At 28.2% G+C, this 27,013-nt stretch overlaps 1 protein-coding gene across 7 annotated transcripts; it reads right to left on the bottom strand.

Moving 5' to 3' along the window:
- Positions 1 to 15,900: 15,900 nt before the first annotated feature.
- LOC135931648 (mitochondrial inner membrane protease subunit 1-like) lies at positions 15,901 to 24,654 on the bottom strand. 7 transcript variants are annotated; one of them, XM_065468892.1, is made up of 7 exons: positions 24,378 to 24,564; positions 24,208 to 24,296; positions 24,072 to 24,171; positions 23,898 to 24,023; positions 23,615 to 23,646; positions 18,478 to 18,568; positions 15,901 to 16,009 (listed from the first exon to the last, which is right to left on the bottom strand). In XM_065468892.1, the coding sequence occupies exons 1-4, from the start codon at positions 24,465 to 24,467 to the stop codon at positions 23,898 to 23,900; spliced, it is 405 nt and encodes a 134-aa protein (XP_065324964.1). In that variant the 5' UTR covers positions 24,468 to 24,564; the 3' UTR covers positions 15,901 to 16,009; positions 18,478 to 18,568; positions 23,615 to 23,646. The 7 variants fall into 7 exon arrangements, with proteins under 7 accessions (XP_065324964.1, XP_065324960.1, XP_065324961.1 ...); XM_065468888.1 differs by lacking the exon at positions 23,615 to 23,646 and having other exon boundaries at positions 15,906 to 16,525; positions 23,913 to 24,023; positions 24,378 to 24,565; XM_065468889.1 differs by lacking the exon at positions 23,615 to 23,646 and having other exon boundaries at positions 15,906 to 16,009; positions 23,913 to 24,023; positions 24,378 to 24,565.
- Between the last annotated feature and the right edge of the window lie 2,359 nt (positions 24,655 to 27,013).

The following is a 27,013-nucleotide window of genomic DNA, read 5'->3' as shown; positions in this document are numbered from 1 at the left end:
TTATTATAAGCGAGATAAAAACACCTACCCTATAAAATTTTAAACAATTTGTGTATTTTCTAATTTATAAGATAATTCATAAAAAAAAATCTATAAAAATTATAGTAGTTCTAAAGTTCACTGGAAAAATTGTTTGAAATTATACATGATCATTAAGAAATAATGACACATAACATGATTTTTTTTAAAACTCCATATTATAAAGATACACAGGATCTCACTAGCCTTTACAATCCATTTGAAAAAATATTTTCAAAATTACATTTGATATTTAAAAAAAATTCAAAATTGAAGGGGGGGGGGCTAGAGCCCCTGCGCCTCCACCCCCTCTCCTGGTGACCCTGCAGATACATAATTTACAAGTAAAAAATTAATTTGTATGAAATATTTTAAATCGTAAAATGGAAATATAAAAACCATAAAATTTTGAAAAATGAAAAAAATGATTTCACGAAAAAAAAATAAATTTTTTATATACATCTCCTGAAGAACTCGGAATATCATTAGGACTCCTTAACTCCTATATTGTCACACTACGCTCATACATTCTTTGCAACTTCGGTTCACAGTAGAGGGTCACTTCTTACTCTACAAATTTTTTTAGGGAAAGAATCCCGCCACTCTGCAATTAACAATCTAATGGCGCTAGTGTCAGCCACCTTTCCTTCCAACAATCGAACTAAATATCTGATAATAAAAGACCAGACGATATCACTCTTACGCCTTGGTCGAGTGGGTAATCTTTGGTATGAGATTATACTTGCATAGATGCGTTTGCAAAATAGCACAATACACATTCATTAAGGCTGCCCAAATCATCCAAACAACAGATATTTCCAATTATAAAACTTATTTTTTTTTACACTTCGTTATTACCACATTAGAGAACTTTGGCCAAAAAGCGATCTTATTTTTAAAAACTTTACGTAAATAGCTAATAACAATCACTGGGTATCCTAAAGTACCTTAATCAAAGAATTTCTCTAGAGATATGTATATTAATTTTTGATTTATTTTTCATCCTATAATATAAGTTTTAAACTGTGAATATTTGAAAATGAAATAGAATTGAAATAAAAATATATTCTTTTTAAATTTTTTAATATTTCCTACATGACAGAATATAACTGAAGGCAAACCCTAAAAAGCCGATACTTACTATTTTATTACTCATTTTTATCATAATGCTAATTTCTCAATTAATTGTAAACAAAATAATATTTCTTACAAAATTACGCTAAAAATCAAAAAGTGCTATATTTTTTTTTTACTATTAAGTAAATATTAATAATAATCCTAATACATTATGTCCAATCAAAATTTTACAATCTTTGATTGATATCTAATGATTAAAAAGTGTATTTGTTAAAACATTATTATTGACAGTTTACGACATGCCCCCTATACATATGTCCAGTGTTTATGTTTATCTTTCAATAAGCCCTCGTGGGTTATAATTCTTCATCTGAATTCTCGAATTCTACTTTTGTCTTATAGTTTTCACTAAAATATTAGCATCCCCTATTTTATAATTGATTTATATTAGGTATATTTACATAAATATTAAATTTTATTCACTTTGAATTTTATTTATAATGTGTATATATAGCTAATTCATAAAAGTTAGCATATAAATTTTTTTTATAAAAATATCTAAAAAAGTGATCTGCATCGGGCCTAATTTTTCAAGCCCGGCCAGCCCAAAATTTTTTTTAGAAAAGTTTTGCCGGCCCGGCCCGAATCCGAAATTTTTTTAAAAGTTTTGCCGGTCTGGCCCGAACCCTAAATTTTTTTAAAAAAATTTACCGACCAAGCCCTGCCCGAATTTATTTAAATATAGAAATTAATCTTTATAATTACTCAAAATAAAAGACATATGTTATATGTAATTAAGTTTCAATAAATAAAATCAAATATTTTTATTTTACATAAAAAATTCAATATAAAATTGATAAATTTAGATATATTTAAAAAAATATCCAAGGTCCGACCCGACCCGGCCCGAATTTTTTTTAAATATTAGGCCCGGCCAGGCCCGGCCCCGATTATCTTAAATAGAATTGACCGGACTCGGGCCGGGCCTAACTTTGCAGATCTCTAATCTAAATACTCATATTATTTTTTAATAGCTAGTAAATAAATAAATTCATAAGAATAGTTAGCATGTAATTTTTTTTATAAAAATAGCTATATAAAAAAATTTTTTAATATGAAAGAATAACTTTATTAATCATGTAAGATAATGCAGATAATACGAATTCACAATATACTTTTGAGTAGGCATATATATTTTTTGAGAAAAATAGACAATCCTTGCGGTATATATATTATTTTTAAAACATTTAATTTCGAGGGGATATGAATTAAAATTTTTAAGGAAAATAAATTTTAAAACAAGATATGTGGAGGGGTATATTAAATGATCGTGCAACACATGGTAAATCGATAAGATCTCACCGATTTATATTAAATACCAAATCACATTACACTTTTAAATTCACTGAGAAAGAACATATTTTTTATCATATTTTCAATACATAATGTGTAATAGAATTTAACCAAATGAGGTCCCACTAGCCAAATAAATTTACCCTCATAGTCAAATTAACAATTTTTTCCTTATTAATTTTATTCACACATAAATAGATTTACATGGTCAATACACAGTCAAACATCGTACAATTCAAAATGGATCACCGTTAAAAAAAAATGTAAAATTAAAATTAATGTTATTGGTTTTTATATTTAATAATATTTACACACTTATTATTATTCTTGTCTCTTAATATGGTCATTGATGAATCTCAGTGGCTCCCTTCTCGAAAGCTACGGTATGCGATTCAATTTCATACCACATTTTCTATTATATTGCCTTATCATCATTTTTTTATTCTTATTATCGAATAAACGAACCCATATAATTTGTTCCACTGGAAATTTTTTATGTTTATTCTTTCACATGGTAATATAATAGCACTGCCTTTTGGTTTTAAAAAATCCAAGGGCACTTTGGTCTTTCGACCCAAAAATAATTCAGCACGCCTTACACTTTCACTGTTCCTCGAATTATTATAATATAAATGGGTCATCCAAACATCACATTTTTCTTGTTTGAACTTTTTAATCCAATTTTTCACTATGGCTACTATCCTATCATCCTGACCATTGAGCTAGAATGATATGGTGGAACCAGCACATGTTTTATTTGTAGCGAAGTACAAAAATGTCTACTTATAAAGGCCGGACCCTATCTAACATAATGATTTTATAATTTTTGTAATACTTTGATGACAATCTTGGTTCGTTAACCCATCAACTTCTTCATATTCAATCTACTTAGAATATGAATCCACAATTAAAAAATATATTTTGGTTTTAAATTGGGGGTTCGCTTATCCTTTTACTAAAAAAAACTGAAAAGCATATAATTGCATTTGTTATCAAGCACCTATTGTAAGTGAATATATCTCTTTATTTAAGGCTTATGTGCAGGTTCATGGACGGGGTTTGATGAGTCACATCTGTAAAACTCCTGAAATGAAGAAACTTTGTAAGACACTCATTAATGTAATCAAAGTAAGCTCTGGCGTGGGAGTTGAAAAATCGATTTACAGGAATAGTGTCAAATTATTCCTTACAAGATTGACAATCAAGGCTAATTAGTCCATTTTCCTCGCTAGAGAACTGCTATCTAAGTAGATATGAGTTAAGTTGAGTTATCAAGAAGTTGATATCAATAATGTTGTAAGATTGTCTCGAGCAGTGGCGTAGTGAAGATTTATCTACGGAGAGGGGGGGGGGGGTTAAAATTTTTTTCGAGACTTCGGCCCTATACCCCATTTTTAAAATTTGTCACATATTTTTTGCTTTATTAGTGTATGACCATTATAAATGAAAAAAATATTTGCAACGAAAATTTTGCCAAATTTATGATTAATAAGCCACTGAAAGCATTATTCTGAAATTAATATCCATTCGGTGTAGAAAGAAAAAAATTTCGCTCCCCAAACATCTTTATGTTAAAAATAAATATATAAATAAATTTTTGCATATAACAAATTTTTACAGAGAATTTCATTATATATTTTATTTATTATTAAAATACTTTAGTATAAATAACATCCCTTATACGTGATCAAAATCTCTTGAACCGAATTGTTAATATTAGTCCTGAGTCCCGATAGGCAGCAAGCAGAGAGCAGCACTAGAGCCGTCATTGAGCCGAGTGTATTGGTGCAACTAGAGATTTTTTTTGCTAAAAGTATACATTAAATTATTACTTTTCATAAAATGCTAATTGATTTTTTTCAAGAAAGGCTAAAAAATTAATAATTAAATTAATAAACTATATTGTATTCTTTATTGAAATAAAATAAATTATAATTCAATTTTGTAATTTTAAAGTTATCATGAATACAAATAATTTCATTCAAATATACCGAGGTTCTCTTGGAATTAAACGTTAACCCAGTAGGGAAAAGATAGATGTGCCGTTGTCAAAACAAGAATGTTTATTGGCTAGCATGGAAAGATTGCGGTAATTTGTTCCTCCCTTTTTTCCCAAAAGTGTAGGACATCTAAATCCTGCAGATTACGTCTTCTGATAGAATATGACATTTTTATCTTAATTCATTCATAGTATAATCACAATATGTGTTTTTCATATACCTTTATTAAATTATTTATATTTGATAATTCCCCTGCTTTTATTTTCTATTTGCTAATTAAATATTGTTCTCTAGTTCTCCGCGAGATCCAATCACAGTTTTAAAGTTTAAGAAATTCTTTTCCAGTTTCCATTTCTTCTTCAAAACATTATTTAAGCTTATTCTTGTTAACTTCGGAAATACTTAAGAACAAAACTAACCTATTGTGTTAATCTAGTTAGGATATTTAATTTTAATGTCCTTATTTGAGTGTTATTATTTTGAATATCATCATATTGAAATCACCAATTATAAAACAATTATCAGGGTACGGATATGTGCTATCAAGATCAAATATATAAATTCTTAGACTATGTGTAACTGGGAATTTTATCTGCCCACTCAAAATATTTTGCTTTATATTCTAGATGAAGTTATATTATCTTTTATCTAGATTTTTAGTAAATTTTTTTTTACTACCATTACAACCGCGCTGATAAAAGAGAATTACTCTTTATTTGTAAGCATCACGTTACTCACTATTCAAAAAAAGAAGTAATATACTAAATTTCCTTTTTACTTATATTTTTCCCCATAGAATAAAAATAAAGTTATACAAAAATAATATATTATAAGATAAGTCAATTATGCAATCATTTTTTTAATTTTTTTTTTAACAAGAAATGATTTTAAAAATCTTGATCCAATAAACAAGAGCGCTTAGTGCCTAACATAGCATTCGCTGTGCTAAACACAATTTCGACTGACATAGAGATGGAGGGTTGTATTATATTTTATAGTGTTGTAACGGCTCGTTTTGAGCCTATTTTTTAAAACGGCTAAGTCAATATTTTAGCTAGAAAAATATTGCCTAAACCTCGAGATTTTGCTAATGTCTCTACCTTTGTGCCATCTATGAGCAGAATCTTCAGGCTTGCGTAATATTATTTTGGATAAAATATTGAGTAAGCCGTTTTTAAAAATAGGCTCAAATCAAAGCGGTTTAACAACACTATTATTTAGTAAATAAAAATTTTAATTGGGGGGAATTTATTAGAAATATTTAATAAATGAATGAATATTTGCCTTCACAAAAAACTAATTAGATCTTCTTCACAAGAATCCTCATTAAGATCCAAATATAAGCAATTATGTAAATATGTTTAATTTTGTTTGTTGAGGACCTTTCGGATTAAAATAATATTTTAAAAAAATGGTTATTGAGATAAATGATTTTTAATTTTTTTTTTGCTAGTAAAATTATGTGGAGAAGAATAACTGAATATAAAAAAAAAATATTATGTTTTTTTATTTACATGGAGTCAATATTTCTTTATGCTCTTCAAACCCTGAACCCAAACCCTAAAACCGAACCCTTTTTTAAAATTTTAACTCTTAGACCGGACCCGTATAGTATTTATTGTCGAAAGGTTCACATACCTGATTATAATAAGGGTTGAAAAATGTGGGAGAAAAAAAATTTATGCCCTAGCTGGGTGTCTCCAGCGGCACCCGGTGTGATTTAAAATAACGGTGGCGCATTCTAGCCAGCTCATGCTATAATTATATGCCTATCAGTTTTTACCATATCATGTATAATATGGTAACGCAAAATATACAATATGAAAAGAGAATTTGATTCATTTTTGATATCCTAATTCCCAACCCCATTTTTTTCCCCCATTTTATTCCTTTCCCCACTCCTTATATATATTATGGTGTTTGCAATTATTTATAACATAATGAATCTTATACGAGAAACGATTTCATCGATTATTTAGGTTGCAAGTCAATTAATTGAAATTAATTGTTACAGTATCTTAATTACTTTTTTTTTGATGATTTAAAATTAAGAATAATTAAATTATATTTATAGTATTCTAAATTGTATTATTTGATAAAAAAAGAGCTATTTTTGCCAAAATTTTTTATTATAACGAGCGTAATTGGGTTTTAATGAGTTAGTTTAGTATTTTTCTATTTTTAATCTAAGGAGGAAAAGACAGGTAAGAAGGTATATATTATATATATATATAAGAAAATTTTTAAAAACTCATCCGAAATAATTGGGGACAGGTTATCTTAATTTTGTCATTTTCGATTCATTATAAAATGGAAATAAATAATATTTAAAATAAAAATGAATTAAAAATTATATAATTCCTTTTTGATTAAAATTGTATCCTTGGTTATTTCTCGATAATTTTTTTCCTTGTATTTAAATTTGATTTTCAAAAACGACTCAGTGTTTATGAGATATTTTTATCATGTGATAAATTTGAATCATGAACACGCAACCGCCAAATTGCAGATTCCTATTCGATATATTCGCTTTTGATCCTCGATACATAAATATTTACAAATATTGGGGTTCGACTTTATTTACACTGGGAGTCATAGGCAACATGGTGGGTATGATAGTCGCGTCGTCTTTAAACAAGCATCACGTGAGGCTTTTATTTAAAAAGTTTAATTCAAATGCGATTATGCCTCTCGACGGGCACTCTACCCAAAAACGGATGTCGGCTAGAATATTGTCCCAAAAACATATGGGAGGCGTAATCCATGCGAATGAGATAGCAAACAGATCACGTCAAGCTCAGAATAGTTCCCAGCAAACATATAAAAGGAAAAAGCGTATTAACGCAAATCAATATTTGTTAAAATGGTTTTTCGCGGTAAATTTGGTCAATGTCATTTGGTCGTTAGGAGTAAGGCTATTGGAAATATTTGAGATCGTAAGGGTGATCAGAATTTATACAGATCCTAAACAAGATCGATCTATATCTTCCTCATGGGTAGATGACTATCCGTGGAACTTTTATGCATCCAAAATTCATTTTCCCCTTACCAATCCCTTTATAACCCTGGGGTTTTTGATATATGTCTTATTTTTTCTAAGCCAAATGATAGCTGTGAAATACCCGTTTTCTTACAAAAGAATTTACACCCTAAAGTATTTAAGGATAATGATTGCTATCTGCTTTATATATGGGCTTGTGTGGTATATTCCAACCTTTAATTGGTTAAAAATAGTAATTATTCCTATTTGCCCCTACAAATCACGTGACAATATAATTCAGGGTTTCGTTAAAAACGACAGCCACGGAATAAAATTTCAGAAGCCACAATTTCCTATAAATTTATCGAATCCCATCCTATTTTACTCTTATAGGATTAATCAGGTAGACGCACCCATTTTTAAGGAACTCTGGGTAACCTATCAAGTTTGCCGAGAGTTGTTTACAAAAGTGTTTCCCTTCATAGCCATAATAATATTCAAGATGATGGCATTAAGGAGAACTAATAGGTTAGTTACTAAAACAGATTATGGAATTTCTTTTACAACGACCATAACGGTCTTTGACTCATACAAGGGCAGTCCTAATACTCAAGTGGAAGCTCAAAATGATGGACAAAATTATCTTGGAGAGATGGAATCAAAGAGCATAGGAATTGGAATTCAAGAATCCTCACGTTACCAACAAAAGATCATGAAAGAGAGAAAGCAACATCTAAGGACTATGCTTATTCTTACCATCGAGTTCTTGGTGCTACTCTTACCCATCTCAATTTCTCAAATCCTTAATGATATTTTGTTGTTCAAATATAGATCCAAGGAAATTTTGATCTGGTACACAATTTTTAATATGCTGGAATTCGTTTACATAAGTTGCACCTTCTACATTAACTTTATATTCAACCCCATTTATAGAAGCTACGTTATTATGCGATTTCAAAGGCTTCTTATCTAGTTAAAAAAAATGTTTCGCGCTCACCGTCATAGTTATTTTCTATACAAATTATATCGTTGTGTTTTTGACATCACACCATCTTATTAATTTTATTTTTATGTAACATATTTATGAAAATTTATAAATAAATTTCTATCAAATTTCTTTATTACTAATTTTAAGATACGCCACTTATAATTTTATGTGCGGAATTTGTTATAATAAAATTAATATTAGGATACTAACTTATTGAATTTTTATTCAGTACTAATATCAAAACATCACATTATAGTAGACCTGATCGTCTTTTTTTATAGATGTTTCTATGAGAAAAGCAATTTAAGCAGAACAAGTATTACTCTCTAGAATTATTTAAAATATGTAGTAGAACATTAATAAACATTGATGGAATCAGGAATCGGCAAAATACTTTAACTAAGGAATATCTTTAGGCTCTAAACTGATTTGAAAAAAAAAATTTCCCATATCTTGCTAATTTAAAACCACGATTTTTCAATTTTTGTTAATTATTTATCACTCATATTAATAGTAACCCTTTCTAAATGTTCCCATTATAGTTCATGCCTTTCCCTTTCCCCTTTCTTTTAAATATTATATTAACACTTACCAATCTATATAGTTCACTTCTTTTTTTTCCACTTTCCAAGCTAGATCATCTAAAAATATAACCTTCAAATCCTCATATTTCCAGGATCTCAATGCTATTCCCTTCCCCTTTATTATTTATATCAGAGACCTGCAGGCCCGGCCCTAAGCCCGGCCCGGGTACCAGGGCCGGGCCGTATTTTAAATTTTTAAAATATACCGGGACCGGGCCTGAAAATTTTTTTTTTTAAAAAACCCGGGCCGGGCAGGGCCTTAAATTTTTTTTTAAAAAAATAACCGGGCCGGGCCGTATTTTTTTAAAAAATTTATAAACATGAATTATTATATTCGTCAATTATATATGGTTATAATGATTATATATAGTTATGATTAATATAATGTTTGGTGAAAGTTAACACTAGCTAACACTCATAGTATCTATTACATAATAAAATTATAGTTTTCCTGCCATGGAATAAATAAGCAAAGGATTAAATACATTATTATATAATATATAATATATTTTTTATTAATTAAAATATCATTTTTATTTTTTTTATAAATACATAGTATATTCTCAAAATATTTTTTACACAAATTTTTTATAGTATCAATTTGTAATATACTAAATATCTGTTTAAAATATAAAAAAATATAGTGTTGTTAAACGGCTAGTTTTGAGCCGATTTTTAAAAACGGCTAACTCAGTTTTTTATCCAGAAAAATATTATGCAAGCCTGAAAATTTTGCTCATAGAAGGAGCAAAGGTCTAGACATATAGTATCGAAATTTCGAGGCTTACTCAATATTAGTCAATATTTTTCTGGCGAAAATATTGAGTTAGCCGTTTTTAAAAATCGGCTCAAAACGAGCCGTTTAACAACATTAGCTAATATACTTGCTTATTAAATGATAATACTCGCCGAAAAATATGATATAATACGAAATAATACGAAATAATGAATTTTTTGTATATACCAGGTCAATATAATTTAAAAAAATTCTGAGCCGGGCCTAAAAAATTTTTTTTTTTTAATCCAGGCTGGGCCGGGCCCCCCCCAAATTTTTTTTTAAATATTCGGGCCGGGCCGGGCCTAAAATTTTTAAACCCGGGCCGGGCCGTAAAAAATTTTTGAATAAAAAATCCAGACTGGGCTGAAAATTTTTTAATCTGGGCCGGGCCATACAAATGGTACCTCCAGGTCTCTGATTTATATACAAAGATATGCTTTTATTTATCTCCACTCACACCTCGAAATTTTATTAATGTGGTAACCATTCTTGCTTTAATTTCTTTACTTAGATCATAACCTGATTAAAGAATGATTATAAGTTATTGTTAAAATCATTCATTCATATGTGACCCTCAATGCCTCTAACAATTCATAATTAAGATTACCATTAAATTGTCCTCATATAATATATTCTATTTTTATCATACTTACTTACTCACTCATAAGTCATAACTCTTTAGGCATTTCATCCATCCATTCCCAATTACTCCACTTTTCCTTATTAAAATGGTGTTATGCCAACCGCAAAGATCATTTATCGTTTATGCCAAATAATTGCATAGGCGTAACCAGAATAAGAGAAAAATTTTTTTTTAACAAAAAAAGGGTTCGAGTTAGAGTCCAGGTATAGAAATGAAAAATTTAAGAAAGGTTTCGGGTACAGGGTTTGGAGAGTATAAAATCTATAAAATGAAGGCAAAACACTGAAAATTTTGAAAAATACGAAGAAAATAGAAGAACGATTCGGCGAAAAATAATCTCTTTTGATATATTTCTTATAAACATCTCTCAACTTTTTAAAAAAGGGGTTAGGTCCGGGTTCAGCAAAACGAGGGGTTGGGTTCACGCCCCTACTATAAATAATGTTATTAGAGTTGTTAAACGTTCCGATTTGGGCCGATTTTTATAAACGACCCGATTAATTAGCCAAAATAATATTATGAAAACCTCGAGATTTGGCAAATAGATGCCCAAATCTTTTAGCCATCTATAAGAAAAATCTCCAGGCTTCCATGATATTATTTTTTTTTAAATTTCAATCGGGTCATTTTTTAAAATAATGAATAACTATAATTCAATTTTTTTTTTTTAGAAAAAAGGATTTTTATTAAAAAAATTGAAACGCTAAGATTAAAAAAATATTACATATCTTGGGCCTGCAATAAATAGATTTAAAAACTTGCAATAAAATGTACCAAAAAAACCCAACCTAATAGTCCCCCTCCCCCGGCATCTTAGCTATATCTATGCACGATTGTGCTAAACAGAAGTATAATCACAGAGCCTTTTAAGATCCACCTTTATGAGAAAACTATGCTACGTTTCGGAAGTCTTCAGTCAAAAATGTGACTATCATAAATATCTTTCGCGTTTAAAAGTGAATTGCATTTTATGAAAATATTATATATAAATTATGCATAATTTGACTTAATTCAGTCATTTCTCTAGATCATATTCTATGCTTCTTATTCGTGAATATTGTAAAAATGACTAATCTAGTTTGTTATTTTTTTAAATCTTAGCAAATTGGGGGTTTCCGCTTTTGATTTGGCCCTAGGTTGCCAAAGATTTTATCATGGCATTGCTTCGATAAGTAGGATGTAGGATGCTGTATTGTTATACTGCATGTACCAAATTTTTTCTTTAATCTTCTTACCGTATTCATATCATTAATAACTTTTATTTAAAATGAACAACCCTCTTTTTATTTGCTACTTTTAATTTAATTAATACCTCTTCATAGGACTAATGCCATTTTGGAACATTATAAATATTTGATATCAAATTCTCAAATATATCCTTTATCAATCCTGCTTCAACAATATCTCTCTTATATTTCCCGCTTCCGACATATCTAGCCCTATATGCCATATTATCACTTTTCAATCTCCATATTTAGGCTTGCTTGTTATCTCCAGGAAGGTTTTTTTTCAAAAATCGATTCTCTCATCATATTTGCAATCAAATATTAACTTTTTAAAGATTACTCATTAAAATCGACTCTCCTAACTAATGGTATCATGCCCCCTTTTTTAAAACAATTTTACCATTTATTTCGATTCTAGCCTAAAACAGAGGGACCTCCTTTTTCTACCCATAAAATATTTCTACAAATAATATATGACGGGCAGCGATATCTTCACCAGTTAATATTTTATAAATCTATATCATTTTTTTTTATTTCCTACCTAAAAACCATTATATTATTACCTACGTGTCTATTTTCAGCACGTATGAAAGATTTAATAAATCCTAATGGCGATTTCTATGACAATTATTCTGTCAATAACCTTTATGACTTATTCTCACTTATCACAATACCATCCCATGGATTTCTATTATAGTAAATTTATCAATCTTGCTTTTGAACCTTTACACTTCTTTTTTCTTCACACGCAGAGATGAAATAAGGAATATTTGTTTAAAGGATTGACACTAATTAAGAGGACTTTAAATTTTTTTTGCATATAATATTAATTTAATTATCATATCAATAATTGATATATATTCCGCAAATTATATATGGATAAATTGTTGTAAATAACTAATTTATTCGATATTCGCTCATTTTTTAATTATAATTTACTAATTTCATATATAATTCGATTTAGGCCAGCTGGAATTAATTTGAGACTGGTTTCCAAACTTCCCACTCCATAGATAAGGCTATGTACACTAGAAATATCAACCATGTTTATCAGATAATTCACTAATATTTCCTATTAAAATAACTGATATTTATTTTAAAGACCCAAATCTAAAATTGTGGACGATCAACTCATACATATCAAACACAATAATGATCCAATACTATACACATCCATTGATAAGAAGGCCCTCCTTCGTTTCTATCCCATGTTTTTATGGGCAGCGTTCATTTAGTGGTCATTGTTTTTTTAAAGTCCGATGCCATCTAACGACAACCTATTTGATTTCCTTTTAAAACTAGAAGAGTAAACGATGAGCCTATTTCATCCCAAAACAAAATGAACTGTAACTTTCCATTTTTTAACCGAAAGTCGCTATCATTAGAAATTAAAATTTCCAAAAATAGTTTCTCTACATCATGCACTCTTTATTTATTTTATTTTTCTTAAGATACCTTCTCAAGTCATGGAACCAAATTTAAAAAAAATCCTTTTTTTTGGCTTTATAATAAGAGATCTTTCAATACTATTATGAGTTTAAAACTCTCTAAAATGTAGTAAATTTATTAAGTCTAGGCGGAAATTTCTTAAAAATTAAAAAATTTATTTTTTTTAAATAAAAAATTTATAAAAGAAAAACAATTAAAGGAAAAATATTAAAAATGACAATAATAATAATATTAAGTTTAATAAATATTTAAAAAAATGGCAAATTAATCATTTTTAAATTAAGAAAAAAAAATCAGGTGATATGCTCGAAGATGAACACGTGGCGGAACCTTTCCTTCACGAATTTCCGGTAAGAAGCGTTGAAAGAATAATTGATTAAAGAAAGGCTACTGATATAAATGAATTCCAAAATGCTCAATATCGTTTGAATTTAAATGTTGTACTAAAGAATCCATAATCATATCAGATAGTGAAATGGGTATGAGTAAAATTAAGAATCCGACAGTCAACATTATTAGTATTCGATAGCTTTTCTAGTGAATCTAGGCGAATGATGAGGTGAGGATACATGAAAATTTCTCTCATTTTTGTTTTTCTATGTAGAAGGAGCCATATCTTGATCTTGAATTTAAGATCTTCTAAGTTTTACCGCGCGACCATAATTATTCGAAAAGCTTAGGAGATTATTTTTTTGAATCTTTTATTCCTTATGATGCGCAAAAGGGAAATATTTTTGTCCAGAGCTCTCTAAGGATTTGGTAAGTTATCCTCTTCCTCTTTTCGGCCCAACTTAAAGGAGAATATATATTATATGTATACACGGCAAACGATTTCGAAATATTTTGCGAGGTGTTTAATTTTGAAGGGTCATAAATAGCTGATCGATGCCTACATTCATCATAGTAAACGTTTGTTTTTCAACAATTAGCCATTTATATGTAGGAATATACCAGATAATCGAATATATGGCGCAGATTATTATCAAGGCTCTGATTCTAAATAAGTTCAATAGAAGCCTAAAATTTCACTGCTATAATCTGATTTATGAAATAGAAGAAGAGAGCCCAAAGTTATAAATGGTTTATACGTAGGATAATGGTTCCTCGCCAAATAATTAGTCAATTTAAAATTATTAAACCAGCTGCCTACTTTAGCAAGTGTCAATTTGCCTTTTATGCTTTTAGAAATACTTATTAGGTCATATACTATAAGTCTAATTCCCAACACGATACATTTAAGCTGAAAGATGTTGGAGTTAACAAATTTATCATTTTTCATTATAATCCCATACCTGTGTTTGTGTACATTAACGTGTGGATGCAAATATTATATTAAACAATTTTCCTTCGTGCTATTAAGATATTAATTGGGATTTATAGAGAATATTAATATAATTGTGAAGGATACGCAAAGAAAAAGCTTTTTTAAATGCAATTAATATTTTTTAAATTGTTTATATATCTTAATTGCAATTAATTAAGAAGTCTTTCCCTTTTTTTTTGAAGAGATAGATATATATTTTTTTAAATGAATTTAATTTCCCTATTTATCATTGTTTATATCTCAAACCCAAATAATATTTTGCGTATAATGGTAATTATTTATAATTTTTTCTAATCAAAAAAAATTATAATTTAATTTTACTTAATTAAAAGAGTTTAAAAAAAAATATAAGGAAAATTTTATCGATCATCAATATTTAAAATGCTCCTAGTTATGATAAAGGTATAATGAAATTGAGAATGTCGCGAACTCCAAATTTATGGAAAAAGACCATATCACTTGCTTAGGAAATTTTTTTACTTAGTGAAGATATGAAGTTAAACTGGAAAAATACTGCAGTTTTAAATTATTTTTATACTGTTATAAATTAAGTTTTGATTTCTTTTCTTATAACATTAAAATTAAATTTACTGGATATGTTAAATAATAAAAGCGATATAAGTTTTATAACTGTTATTTCTTATAAATCTAATTTAATAATGGATGGTTTTTGATCTTTAATATAATTAAATTATATTAAAAATAATTAGAATAAGAAAACTAAGAAATTAATAAATACTTTTTTCGCATAATAGATAAACAGACATTTTTTTTCCTCTAATAATTATGGTTTACTTGCTATAAATATTTTTATAAAGTAGCATAACTCTCAGTATTATTCTTTTTCGTAATCCCATACCATCTAGGATAAAAAAAGCTCAATTGCACACGAATTAAATATTTTTTAAAAAACGGCTTGCATCATTATAAGATTTTTAAAAAAAATATTTCTTTTTTGATATATATTTAAAAAAAAATTAATTATCAAATCTGGTGGCTGTATCATTTGGTAAATATTTACTGCCATCTATAATTTAAGTAAAATTTATTCAGGGACCCTGAACAAAGGCAATTTTATCTTCCTGCTCCGTTTTAGTCGTGCCCAACGTTCCGTGTTTGGGAACTTTCCGGAAAGCTTTCCCATAAATATCTAATTTTATTTCTACTTTATTGTATATATTTATTCTACACTATATACTTTAAGACATTTTCTAAAAGTTTGTCATTTATATTTTGTGCAATGATGACGTTAACATAAATTTGAGGGTCGAAAAATACTTTTCAATACTAGTTTTATAACATTTTTTTATTTTGCAAATATTAATTTTGAAATAAGATAGTTTATTTCAAATATGGATAAATATTATAGTCTTAGCTCTTAAAATTACATAATGATACTAAATAATGGATAATATTATTATTATGTGAAGCGAAAATTGGAATTAAAAAGAAAAAAAATCGAATATTTATGAATGAACCATTATATAAAATTATGTAATAAATTAAATTTTTAATATCGTTGTATGCTCATAATATTCCCCAAGTTATGTTCTCGGAAAGTAATGAGAACGTTCTGTTCCAAGCTCCTCCTTATAATTAATAAATAAACATGAAAGGTATTAGCTATATCTGTTAGACTATCCTAAAAAAGATATTTTTGCGGAAAATTATAACAAAAAAATATATATCACTTGGTAAATAAATAAAGACTTTAACTCGAAATTATATTACTGCCTCAAGATTCGCCAAAGTAGGCGGGAAATATCAATATCTAATTTTATATTGGTATTGTTGCCAGCCCTATATTCTCATAAATTATGAATTAAAAAGAAAAGGGAATTCCCTGACAAGGATTTGAACTCAAGGACCTTATTTTGGATAGCATTGAAAATAATATTTTAATTATATTTTAACCCTACCCCATATCTCACTAAACCTTTTTAACCTAAACTAACACATTTATTTAATCTTTCAATCTTATCTTTTTTTCCTTAGCCTTCAGGAAGCTAAAATTCACCATTTCGTTTTCGTTTTTTAAAGCCCCTCAGTCAATCTGAGCACGACACTTCATAGGAAATAGGAAATTTTTTCAATAAAAATCTTAACTATTTTTTTTAGGAAAATAAACAATAAATTCTTCTGATTCCTTTAAAATATAAATGCAATAATAAAAATGAAATTAAAAATCATTAGGCTTATATTTATATTATTTAAATAGATCCTCAATATGTTTTAATTATTTTTTTACCATAAAATACTATCAACTAACACTGATAAAAAATATTTAAAAAATCGACTTATTTTTCGCGATCAATCAAATCATGACTGTATTACTGCTAAACTGCACTGTCCTATTTGATTTATTCAATTTCGATCCTAGGTATATTGCCATTTACAAATATTGCGGTTCGATTCTCTTTATTTTGGGTGTCCTAGGAAACACTCTGGGGTTTATAGTCGCAACTCGCGTAAACAAGTATCATGTCAAGATGCTATTTAAAAAGCTTATTCCAAATTCCGTTATGACTTTTAATGGAGTTTCTGCCCAAGGACAAGTGCCAGTCATTGCATTGTCCGAAAGCTCGCTTTATCACTCCCCGAATTCTAAGGATGAAATTGGGATCAGAAAACGTTTACAGGCTCAAAATTTATCCATTCAAGGATATAAAATAAGGCGGCTTACTAATATAAATCAGTACTTGTTAAAATGGTTTTTTGTGGTGAATCTATTCAATGTATTTAGGGCGTTAGGAGTGAGGCTATTGGAAATCTTTGAGATCGGTCGAGTAATAAAAATTTATATAGACCCTAGAAAAAATCGATCTATATCTTCCTCGTGGATAGATGATTTCGGGTGGACATTTTATACTTCAAAAATTCATTTCCCTTCCACGAATCCTTTTATAATTCTTGGCTTTATGATATACGTGTTATTTTTCCTGAGTCAAATGATAGCTATTAATTTTCCATTTTCTTATAAAAGAATTTTCACCCTAAGGAACGTAAGAATAATGATTGTGATTTGTTTTGTTTACGGTTTTATATGGTACATTCCAACTTTTAATTGGTCAGAAATGATAACCATCCCTATTTGCCCCTACAAATCGAACGATTACTTATTTCATAGTTTAGATGGTAACCACACATATTTTCACAAGTCACAATTTTCGGCAAACTTGTCGAATCCCATCATCTTTCACACTCAAGTCATTAAACGTGTACGTAAACCCATTTTAAAAGAACTCTGGGTTGCGTACCAAGTTTGTAGAGAATTATTCACAAAAATATTTCCGTTCATCGCCATAATTATACTCAAGACTATGATACTTAGGAAGGCCCATACGGTAAGGCCTAGGAATGTAAATAGGACTTCTCGCAGCGAAGGAAGCGGGTTTCGCGATTCATCACGTTACCAGCGAAGGATTTTGAAAGAGAGAAAACAACATTTAAAAACAATATTTATACTTAGCATAGAATTTGTGGTACTCCTGCTGCCCATCTCGATATCTCAAGCCATGATGGATTTGTTGATCAGGAGATTAACATCGAGGGATATTTTAATATGGCACACTATTTTGAATATGCTGGAATTCTTTTATATAAGTTGTACCTTCTTTATTAATTTCGCGTTCAACGATATTTATCGCCATTATGCAATTCAGAGATGTCGTTCTATATTTCTCTAGTTAGGCATGTGGGTGTAATTCACTAATTTTTCCTGGCCTTCCCACTCTTATCATGGTGGTATTATATAATCATTGATTTATGCTACCCATTACCAACTAATTTTTTAAATAATATGATGAACACGCTATATTAATATACAAATGAGTTTTAGATAAAAATAATTTAAATATTTTCTTAGCCTTCTTTTAGAATGTTTTATAGTTTAATCGAAGTAAATTATATTATATAAATTAATAGAATTATTAAAATAAATCATATAGAATTTCCTTTAGAACTATTTTAAAAAAAATATTTATCATAATTTTATGTAAGGAATATTCTGTACATAATATAAGGTTGTTAAAATAGCATATAAAGATTTAATCTTTACTTGTATGTATATGAAAGTATCGTAATTTTTTTCTATTTATATCTTGCATCGCTGATAAAAATTTTCAAGAGTATCTTGTATTTACTGGTATCTAAAAAATTATAAAAAAGTATTCATAGCCAAAAATTTCAAATAATCAACAAATTAAAATTTTTTTTTTGTAATCACAAGAATTAAATTAAGAATTTATTGGAAAATAAACGAAACACATCAGATGGAAGTAATAATAATATCAAAAACAATATAAAGGGAAACATTGAGGAATCAACACTACAGCTAAAAATGATACGTTGGCATTATTGAGAAATTGCTCTTATTATATTTATTAATATACTGGAAAATTCTCGAAATTAATCATTTAAAAATCAAAAATTATTAATTACAAACGCTTGAATTTTTTTAAAATAATTAAACTTATTCATTGAATGATTTAAGCGCATGTTAAACGAACCACACTAGGAAATCGAAAAGTCAATCTGTTATATGCATCTCCAAGCCATCACCACTCTACATCATGGATGGACTCTTGAGGAATGCAAAATTGTGAAGGCACTATTGCTTTTCATGTAATTAGCCGGTATCTTTTCAACCCTTGACCCCATTGAACTATACAGTTCAGATGTCGCGCCTAGATGAATAACAAGCCCCTTGGAGGGAAGGACTATCTTAATACATTATCAGTATCCCTTTAAAATTAAATCATTTTCTATTTTTACCAGAGGGTACAGTGTTAAGGCATAGAAAGCATGGTATCTGTAAAAAACTGGGCTAGCCTCCCTGCGGGGATGTTAGGCACTCCTATATTAAACATTTTTAGATCCCCATCAATCCACAAAGTAAATAGATAAAAGTAATTACACCGGCTAAAGTGTTAGTAAGACCGGCGAAATATTTACCGAGTAAAAAAAACAAGGAAAGACTTAACCCATTAACCCAAGAACAACGATATAAGGGTCGATTTCAAAAGTAGGTTATTACACAAAAATAATATAACCGTTTATAGATTTTCACCAAAATTAATACATGTAAACGTTTAAACATTATATAGTGTATTAATTTTTATAATTAATATATACATACTATTTGTATATTATATTATATATCGTTAGTTTATATCCCTCGAATGTGAAATTGTAAGCATACAATTATAAGTTTTTAGAAATTTTTTTCTTAAAAGTGAGTCACGAGATTCTTAATAGTATAAAAAGGAAATAAATAGAACCAAATTAATTTTATTACAGGTTAAAGGTAGAAACGGAATTAAAAGCAGGGAAACCCTGTCCATTTAATAATTATTTATCAAAATATTAATTATTGCTTAAAAGCAACCGTTTAAATTATATTCATAGTTATGGTGAATTAATACATTGTTGCAGCACATAATTTGAATCTTGTCATAAATGAGTTTACTAGGAACATTATCCAAAAATCCTTTATTTTTATGTCATTGTTAAAAAGAAAATCACATCTTCATACTTAATGGAATAAATTAAAGATTTTGAACCTTCTAAAATCTTAAAACACTAAAAAATTTATGCCAACCAGGTTGGTAACCCATATATTATTCACTACCGTCCATATGTTTTACATTATTCATGAAGAATATAATGAAAAAGTTTTAATTTTATATTAATCTGTGAGCGATTAGAAAATAGCGTTCTTTCAAAATATTTGCAAACTATTAATCTAAACTTAGAAATGCTACTATAAAGTGCACACAAATTGAACGTTGCGTTTTGTCGTACTTTTTTTTAAATAAAAAAAAACATAACGTATCCTTTGTTTAAATTGAGGTCGCATTTTTTATTAGTATCGTCGATTCCAGGTTCGGGTTCGTGGTCCAGAAAAATAAAAACTTATAAAATGAAATAATAACAGAAACAGACGTTTTAAAAGTTTTTTCTTAGGAATATAAACGGAGCTCCGAAAGTAATCAAAAATAAAGATCGGAAATTGATAATAAAGGAAAAAGAAATAATGAATAGATGGAAAGAATATTTTCAGGAGCTTCTCAACTTTAATCCACACATACTACATCTAGACGAACACTCCCCATGTCAAAACCTTGCACAACCTATAACAGAACAAGAAAAAATCACATGCCTCAAGCATATGAAAAACAACAAAGCTAGGGGTCCAGACGATATTCCAAAAGAAAGCCTTAAAGCACTAGGAGATGATAGAATACATCTCCTCAGAAATCTGAGCAATAAAATACTTGGAAATCAAGAGGTTCCCCAAAAATGGAGGCAGTATCTAGTTCCTATCTTCAAAAATAAAGGGCATCAACACAATTGTCAAAATTACAGGGGCATAAAACTAATGTCACACTGTCTAAAACTATACGAAAAAATAATAGAAAAAAGATTAAGACATAATCGAAATAGGAGAGACTCAGTTTGGTTTTATGCCTGGAAGATCAACAACTGATGCTATCCACGCAATTAGGCAAATGAGTGAAAAATACAGGGAAAAGAACAAAAAGCTACACATGGTCTTTCTCGATCTAGAAAAGGCCTTCGATAGAATCCCAAGAAAACTTATCTGGTGGGCGCTACGCCACAAAAAGGTTTCCGAAAAATATATAAGAATAATACAGGATATGTATATGGGCCATACAACAATGGTCCGTAGCACAACAGGTACTTCAGCAAGCTTCACAATAGCCGAAGGAGTTCATCAAGGGTCGGCTCTCAACCCACTTCTCTTCATTGCAGTAATAGATGTATAAGCAACCTCAAACAGTCCCGTGGAATATTATATTTGCAGATGATATTGTGATACTTGCCGAATCCAAAGATGAAATGAAAGAAAGATTAGTGAGTTGGATAAATATCCTAGAAAAGCGCGGACTAAAAGTAAATAGAGAAAAGACGGAGTATATGGTGATAGAAGATGGAGTATTGATATAAATGAATTGCAGATATCGGCAATTGAAAGCTGCAAATATTTGGGCTCCACTATACAAACAAACGGCACAAAAGAAAAAGAGATAAAGAGTAAAATTAATCAAGGATGGTTAAAAATTAGATCTTTATCTGGAGTGCTATTTGAAAAAGAATCCCATACAAATTAAAGAGAAAAATTTACAGTTCCATAGTACAACCAACTATTCTATATAGTTCGGAAACATGGCCAACCAAAGAATCAGACGAGAGAAGTCTACAAATTATGGAGATGAGAATGTTGAGGATGATTGCTGGGGTTACAAAAAAGGATAAAGTGCCCAGTGCAAGAATACTAAGTAGTTTAAAGGTAGTGCCCATTAAGACTAAGTTAATGATAAACAGACTTAGGTGGTATGGGCACACAATGAGAAGGCCTATGAACTACATAGGAAATAAGGTTGAGTTTGGAAGTGATGGACAAACGTAAAAAAGGAGGGCCATAACTTCAATGGAGCCATAAAGTTAGAGCCAATATAAAGAAATATAAATTAGATAAAAGAGATTGTATGAATAACATAAGGTGGAGAGAGATGTTGAAGGAACTTATCACCAGAAAAGGTGAAAGCTAAAGAGAAAAAAAATAAAATAAGATTAATTTATTAGTATAATCATAAGGGAATATATCTTCCAAAAATCGAGATTTTAAAATTTAAATATCGATTTTTTATACCTAATTTTGACAGTACATTGCAACTTGCATTTAATAAAACTATATTACCTTATGATTTTATTCTTTTCTTTGGTCTTACATTTAATTTATTTATCCAACATATAATAATAAATATTCCTAAAATATATATTATACATTTCTATTATAAAAAAAATTACAAAATATGCTTGGTAAAGTTTTAAAATTTTTACAAACAATCTAAATATAATGAAAAGGATTCCAAGAAAAATAATTTTCACAAAAAAATATTTTAAAAAATCATGCTTTATGCTAAATAATTTATACGTTTTTAAAAATTTAGTTTAATATTTTTAAAAAAAGTTATTGATGAACCTTACATTTTAATAAAGGGTTCGGGTTTAATAGGGTCACAGCCCTGATCCCCAATCTCATAAAAATATTTTTCCAAAAAGGATTCTGGATCTCAAATCTTTATTTTGGGAATTGGGATTCAAAATTTCAATATGCTCTATATTATATATTACTATTTTCTTATAACATTATAATAATCATACATAATCTTAAAACTCCATTATTCAATAAACCATATTTTAGGTAATTTTAATAAGTTAGAATTTTGAGAGATCTGCAAATCATGGCCCAGTCTATACCAGGCATAAATGGTGGCCAAGTCAGGTCTATTTTAAAAAATAATAACCCCCCCCCCCTTCTCTCCATTTTTTCAAAATTATAATTTTAAGTTAAAGATAAGAATTTAGAACAATTAAACTGCTATGACGGAAAAAAATTATTTTTTTTGAACAATATAATATAATTTGCATTTATATTGTTTTTATTCATAAAGTGTCCTTTTTATATCAAGTTAGAATTATAAAAAAAGTGGGTTATGTTTTCTAAGAAAAAGCCAAATGACTGAAGAAAGAACACTATATGACCAAAAAAGCTAAATATAAATATTATTTTAACTACTATTAAATCCAAAGACAAAGACCTATCAAAATTTTATGCCTGGCAGGATTACAATTTTTTTTAGTTTCTTTTTTAAATAATTTTGACCAAATTTAGTAAATCTTCTTAAAGGGAAATTTAAAAATTTTCTTTTCTCTTTAGCTTTCACCTTTTCTGGTGGTAAGCTCCTTCAACATCTCTCTCCACTTTATGTTATTCATACAATATCTTTTATCTAATTTATACTTCTTTATATTGGCTCTAACTTTATGGCCCCATTGAAATTTTGGCCTTCCTCTTTTACGTTTGCCCATCACTTCCAAACTCTCAACCTTATTTCCTATGTAGTTCATAGGCCTTCTCATTGGGTGCCCATACCACCTAAGTCTGTTTACCATTAACTTAGTCTTAATGGGCACTACCATTAAACTACTTAAAATATATGCAGTCAAAATTGAGAACAATTTTAAATAAAGTTAACAATTGTGCTCTTTACAAAATGAAATTAAAATACTTTTTTGTTTAAACAGTTTTGTTCAATTATATGAATACTTTTGATTACTTGACAAATAAAATTAAATTTTGAAGTTATTTAAAAATCAATAAAAACCTTTGATCTTTCCTTGATAGCTTTTAACATATCTTTATTATTTTTTAAATATTTGCATCAAATATAATTCTATTTAATAAATATTTCATTTTTAACATTAGCAGATTTTGTGTAAATAATAATAAAATAAAATGATGAGCAATTTTTTGTTATATTGTATGCCAATTAGTAATTGGAAAATTATGTCAAAGATTTAATAAATAATTGTTATAGATTTGAGAACATTTAAATGTGTTGAAATGAGAAAGGATATATCTAAATTGATATAAATATATATATATACTTAAATTAGATAAACTTTCATAATAACTCTGCTACAGAGCAAGCCATAAGGCAATTGGCCATAAACTCGTGAATCCAATGAGTTAGTTTTGTTATCTCCTTCAAGCCAAACATAACCTTTTGAAATCTAGTATATTGTGAAAAAATAATTAAATTAAAAAGATAAATTGATTACATGATTATTATTGTAAAGTAAATCGCCTTCAAGGCCTATAACCCTCTTACACACATAATTGTTAGGATTTTGAGGTGATTTTGATATAACTATATCATTTCTTTTAAAAATTATAAAAACAAAAAATCATCATTACTTTTCTATATTATTTAACAATATAGATATATGTTCGACTAGTACAATATCTCCAGTGTTTATAGTAGGCTGCATTGAAGACCCACTACACTATAAATAAATTTAATAAGGTGCATTATAAATATATAATTTATATATAAAAACGTATTTTCAAATAATAAAATTTTTAACTTGAACAATATTCCCTACATATTTTACTAAAATATGAATAAGTGAAGTTATTTGGACAGTAGTTATTACAGCTTTAAATAGATTCTTCATATATGAAAGATTATCTCTTTAAAAAAAATTCTGCATTCAAATGAAAATTGCAAATTGCACAATATACATAAACTATTCGAATCAGCAATATCAATCAAATTTAAATTCGTTTTTATTGGTCAGAAAAAGGCAAGAAAATAATTGGTGTTTTAATGTTATAAACAGTACCAATTATAGGAGGAGGGAGGTGCAGAGGCTCGACCTTCGTAGGAAGGTAATCTTAAAAATTAAAATTTTCTTGACGCCCCTGAGATTGTAAAGAGTGACGCCCCTGTCTAACCGCCATTGATATATTTCTATGGGGGGGGGGGGTGCCCTTCATAAAAAAATTAATAAATTATATATCTTATTCAAAAATAAAATAAAATAAAGAGAAAAATCATATAAATTATTATTATTTTATGCTATCTTCTAGAGTCTGCAACGAGCGGGGTTTTAACCAGTTCGCCCAAGCCCGTAAGTATATGGGCAGATTATGGTCAAATATTTTTAAAGAGTATGCAGGCGGGCATAATATAAAATAAATTTAAGCTATGGGTAGGCCAACGAATTAAAAAATTTTTACAATTGGCAAGCGGGGTAAAAATTGTTCAACTTTTATTTGTTATTTAAAATCATTTAAATAAACATTAAAAAAAATATGCTCTGCATTTTTAATAACAAAATACCGATAACTGAGTATATTGTCGTTGGAAGACATTAATGATGTAAAAAAAATACAAAGGAAAGATGATGGATTTAATTTGCATAGAATAAAACAAATGAATTACCCATTTTCCTAAAAGCAAAGAGAATTCAATTAAAGGGTATTAAATTATAGTGTAGTTTGAAAAACATAGCAACCCCGTCAATTGTAAGCCACATAGATGGGAGGATGAAGTTAGTACAGAGAAGAGCACCGCACCTAAAGACATAACTATTGTGTGTCCTTTCTAAGAATAAAAATAATTAAGAATAATTTTTTATTAAAATAAAATGGAAGAGAAAAATAATAATGAATTCCGTAGTTATAATATCTACTCTTTTATTTATATATTAAGATAAATAATAAATAATTCTTCAAAATAAAATAATATAGGACTCATCCTGAATCTTACTAATTTCAAAGTCAAATACTTACTCTGTTGTTACACAATCATATAGTGTTGTTAAACGGCTCGTTTTGAGCCAATTTTTAAAAACGGCTACTCAATATTTTATCTAGAATAATATTACGCAAGCCTGAAGATTTTTATAGAAGGAACAAAGGTTTGGACATATATTAGGGAAATCTCGAGGCTTGGGCAATATTTTTCTGGTTAAAATATTGAGTTAACCGTTTTTAAAAATCGGTTCAAAACGAGCCGTTTAACAACTGCAGCCATATTATTACGCGTAAAAAATATAATAAAGATTAAAACAATATATAGCAAAATAAAGAAAAATGTCACCGATCATAATAATAATCAAATATTTAAATCTTAAAGTAACGAATTTTATTTGTTAGTAAGATTTCAGGGTACTTAGTTTAGTTTACAATTTACAAACAATTAATTAAAATTTTAAATTACTTTTTTCATTTATTATTAATAGTTTCATTTTTTATTTAAAGATTTCACTTAAGAAAGAGGGTATACTTCAAACGAATATCCTATTTTGGTGAAAACGACAAGAGAAAGATTTATTTACCAAAGCTACTAAGATTAGCTATGAAAATATTGACCATTCCAATAAGAATTTTACATTGCTGTAAGGTTTTTGGAACAAAAAAACGTATTTGAATCCAAAAAATGTGGATTCATTATTATATTTGTATTATTACAAATAATATCAAAAATATTATTTCTTTAGTTTTCATAAATATTTTATTTTTCCTTGTAATTTTAATTGAATGTTTTATTTAATGTTTAATATAGTAATTATTGTAAACTTTTTTGCAAGGGTATAACTCTAAAAGTGAATCATGTTTTTTATTAGATACTTAAAAAAATTGAAAGAATTACTTATTTTTTATAGGCGGTAATAGTTTAATTTTTTTTTATAAATATTAAGCGGGCAGGTGGGTGGATCGGCGGTTTAAATTTATTTAAGAACATTAGCAGGGAGGGTTTGTAAACTAAAAACCTGTCCACTGGTAAACATATACTATGCTATTTTCTCTCACTGGGCTTCCATGAAAAAATAGATATGAATCATCTATAAATGAAGCAAAGAGAAAAAAAACATATATTATTCTCAGGGGTAGATTGACAATAAGAGACCAGGCAGATTTAGACCGATAAAAAAATGAAGAAAAGAGGACTATCAGAAATTTTTTTAAAAATATTTATTTATAGTTGTGGCTTTTCTATTATATTCATATATTTTATATTATTGAAGTTGTTTTATAATTATATTTCCTTTTTTTTATCATTTACAACGTCATATGAATACATTGAGGATTATCATTGATCTATTGTAATGATTTGCATCTAATTATATATATTGGACCACTGTTATAACTATTATGTAGGTTTTTTAAAAATATTTTTTTAAAAAAGCATTTCCATTTAAATGAAACTCAAGTT

The sequence above is a fragment of the Gordionus sp. m RMFG-2023 genome, chromosome 1, assembly GCF_954871325.1.
Source record: "Gordionus sp. m RMFG-2023 chromosome 1, tfGorSpeb1-WG-v2, whole genome shotgun sequence".
Classification (NCBI taxonomy): Eukaryota; Metazoa; Nematomorpha; class Gordioida; order Chordodea; family Parachordodidae; genus Gordionus; species Gordionus sp. m RMFG-2023.
This window is presented reverse-complemented; position numbering and strand designations above follow the sequence as displayed.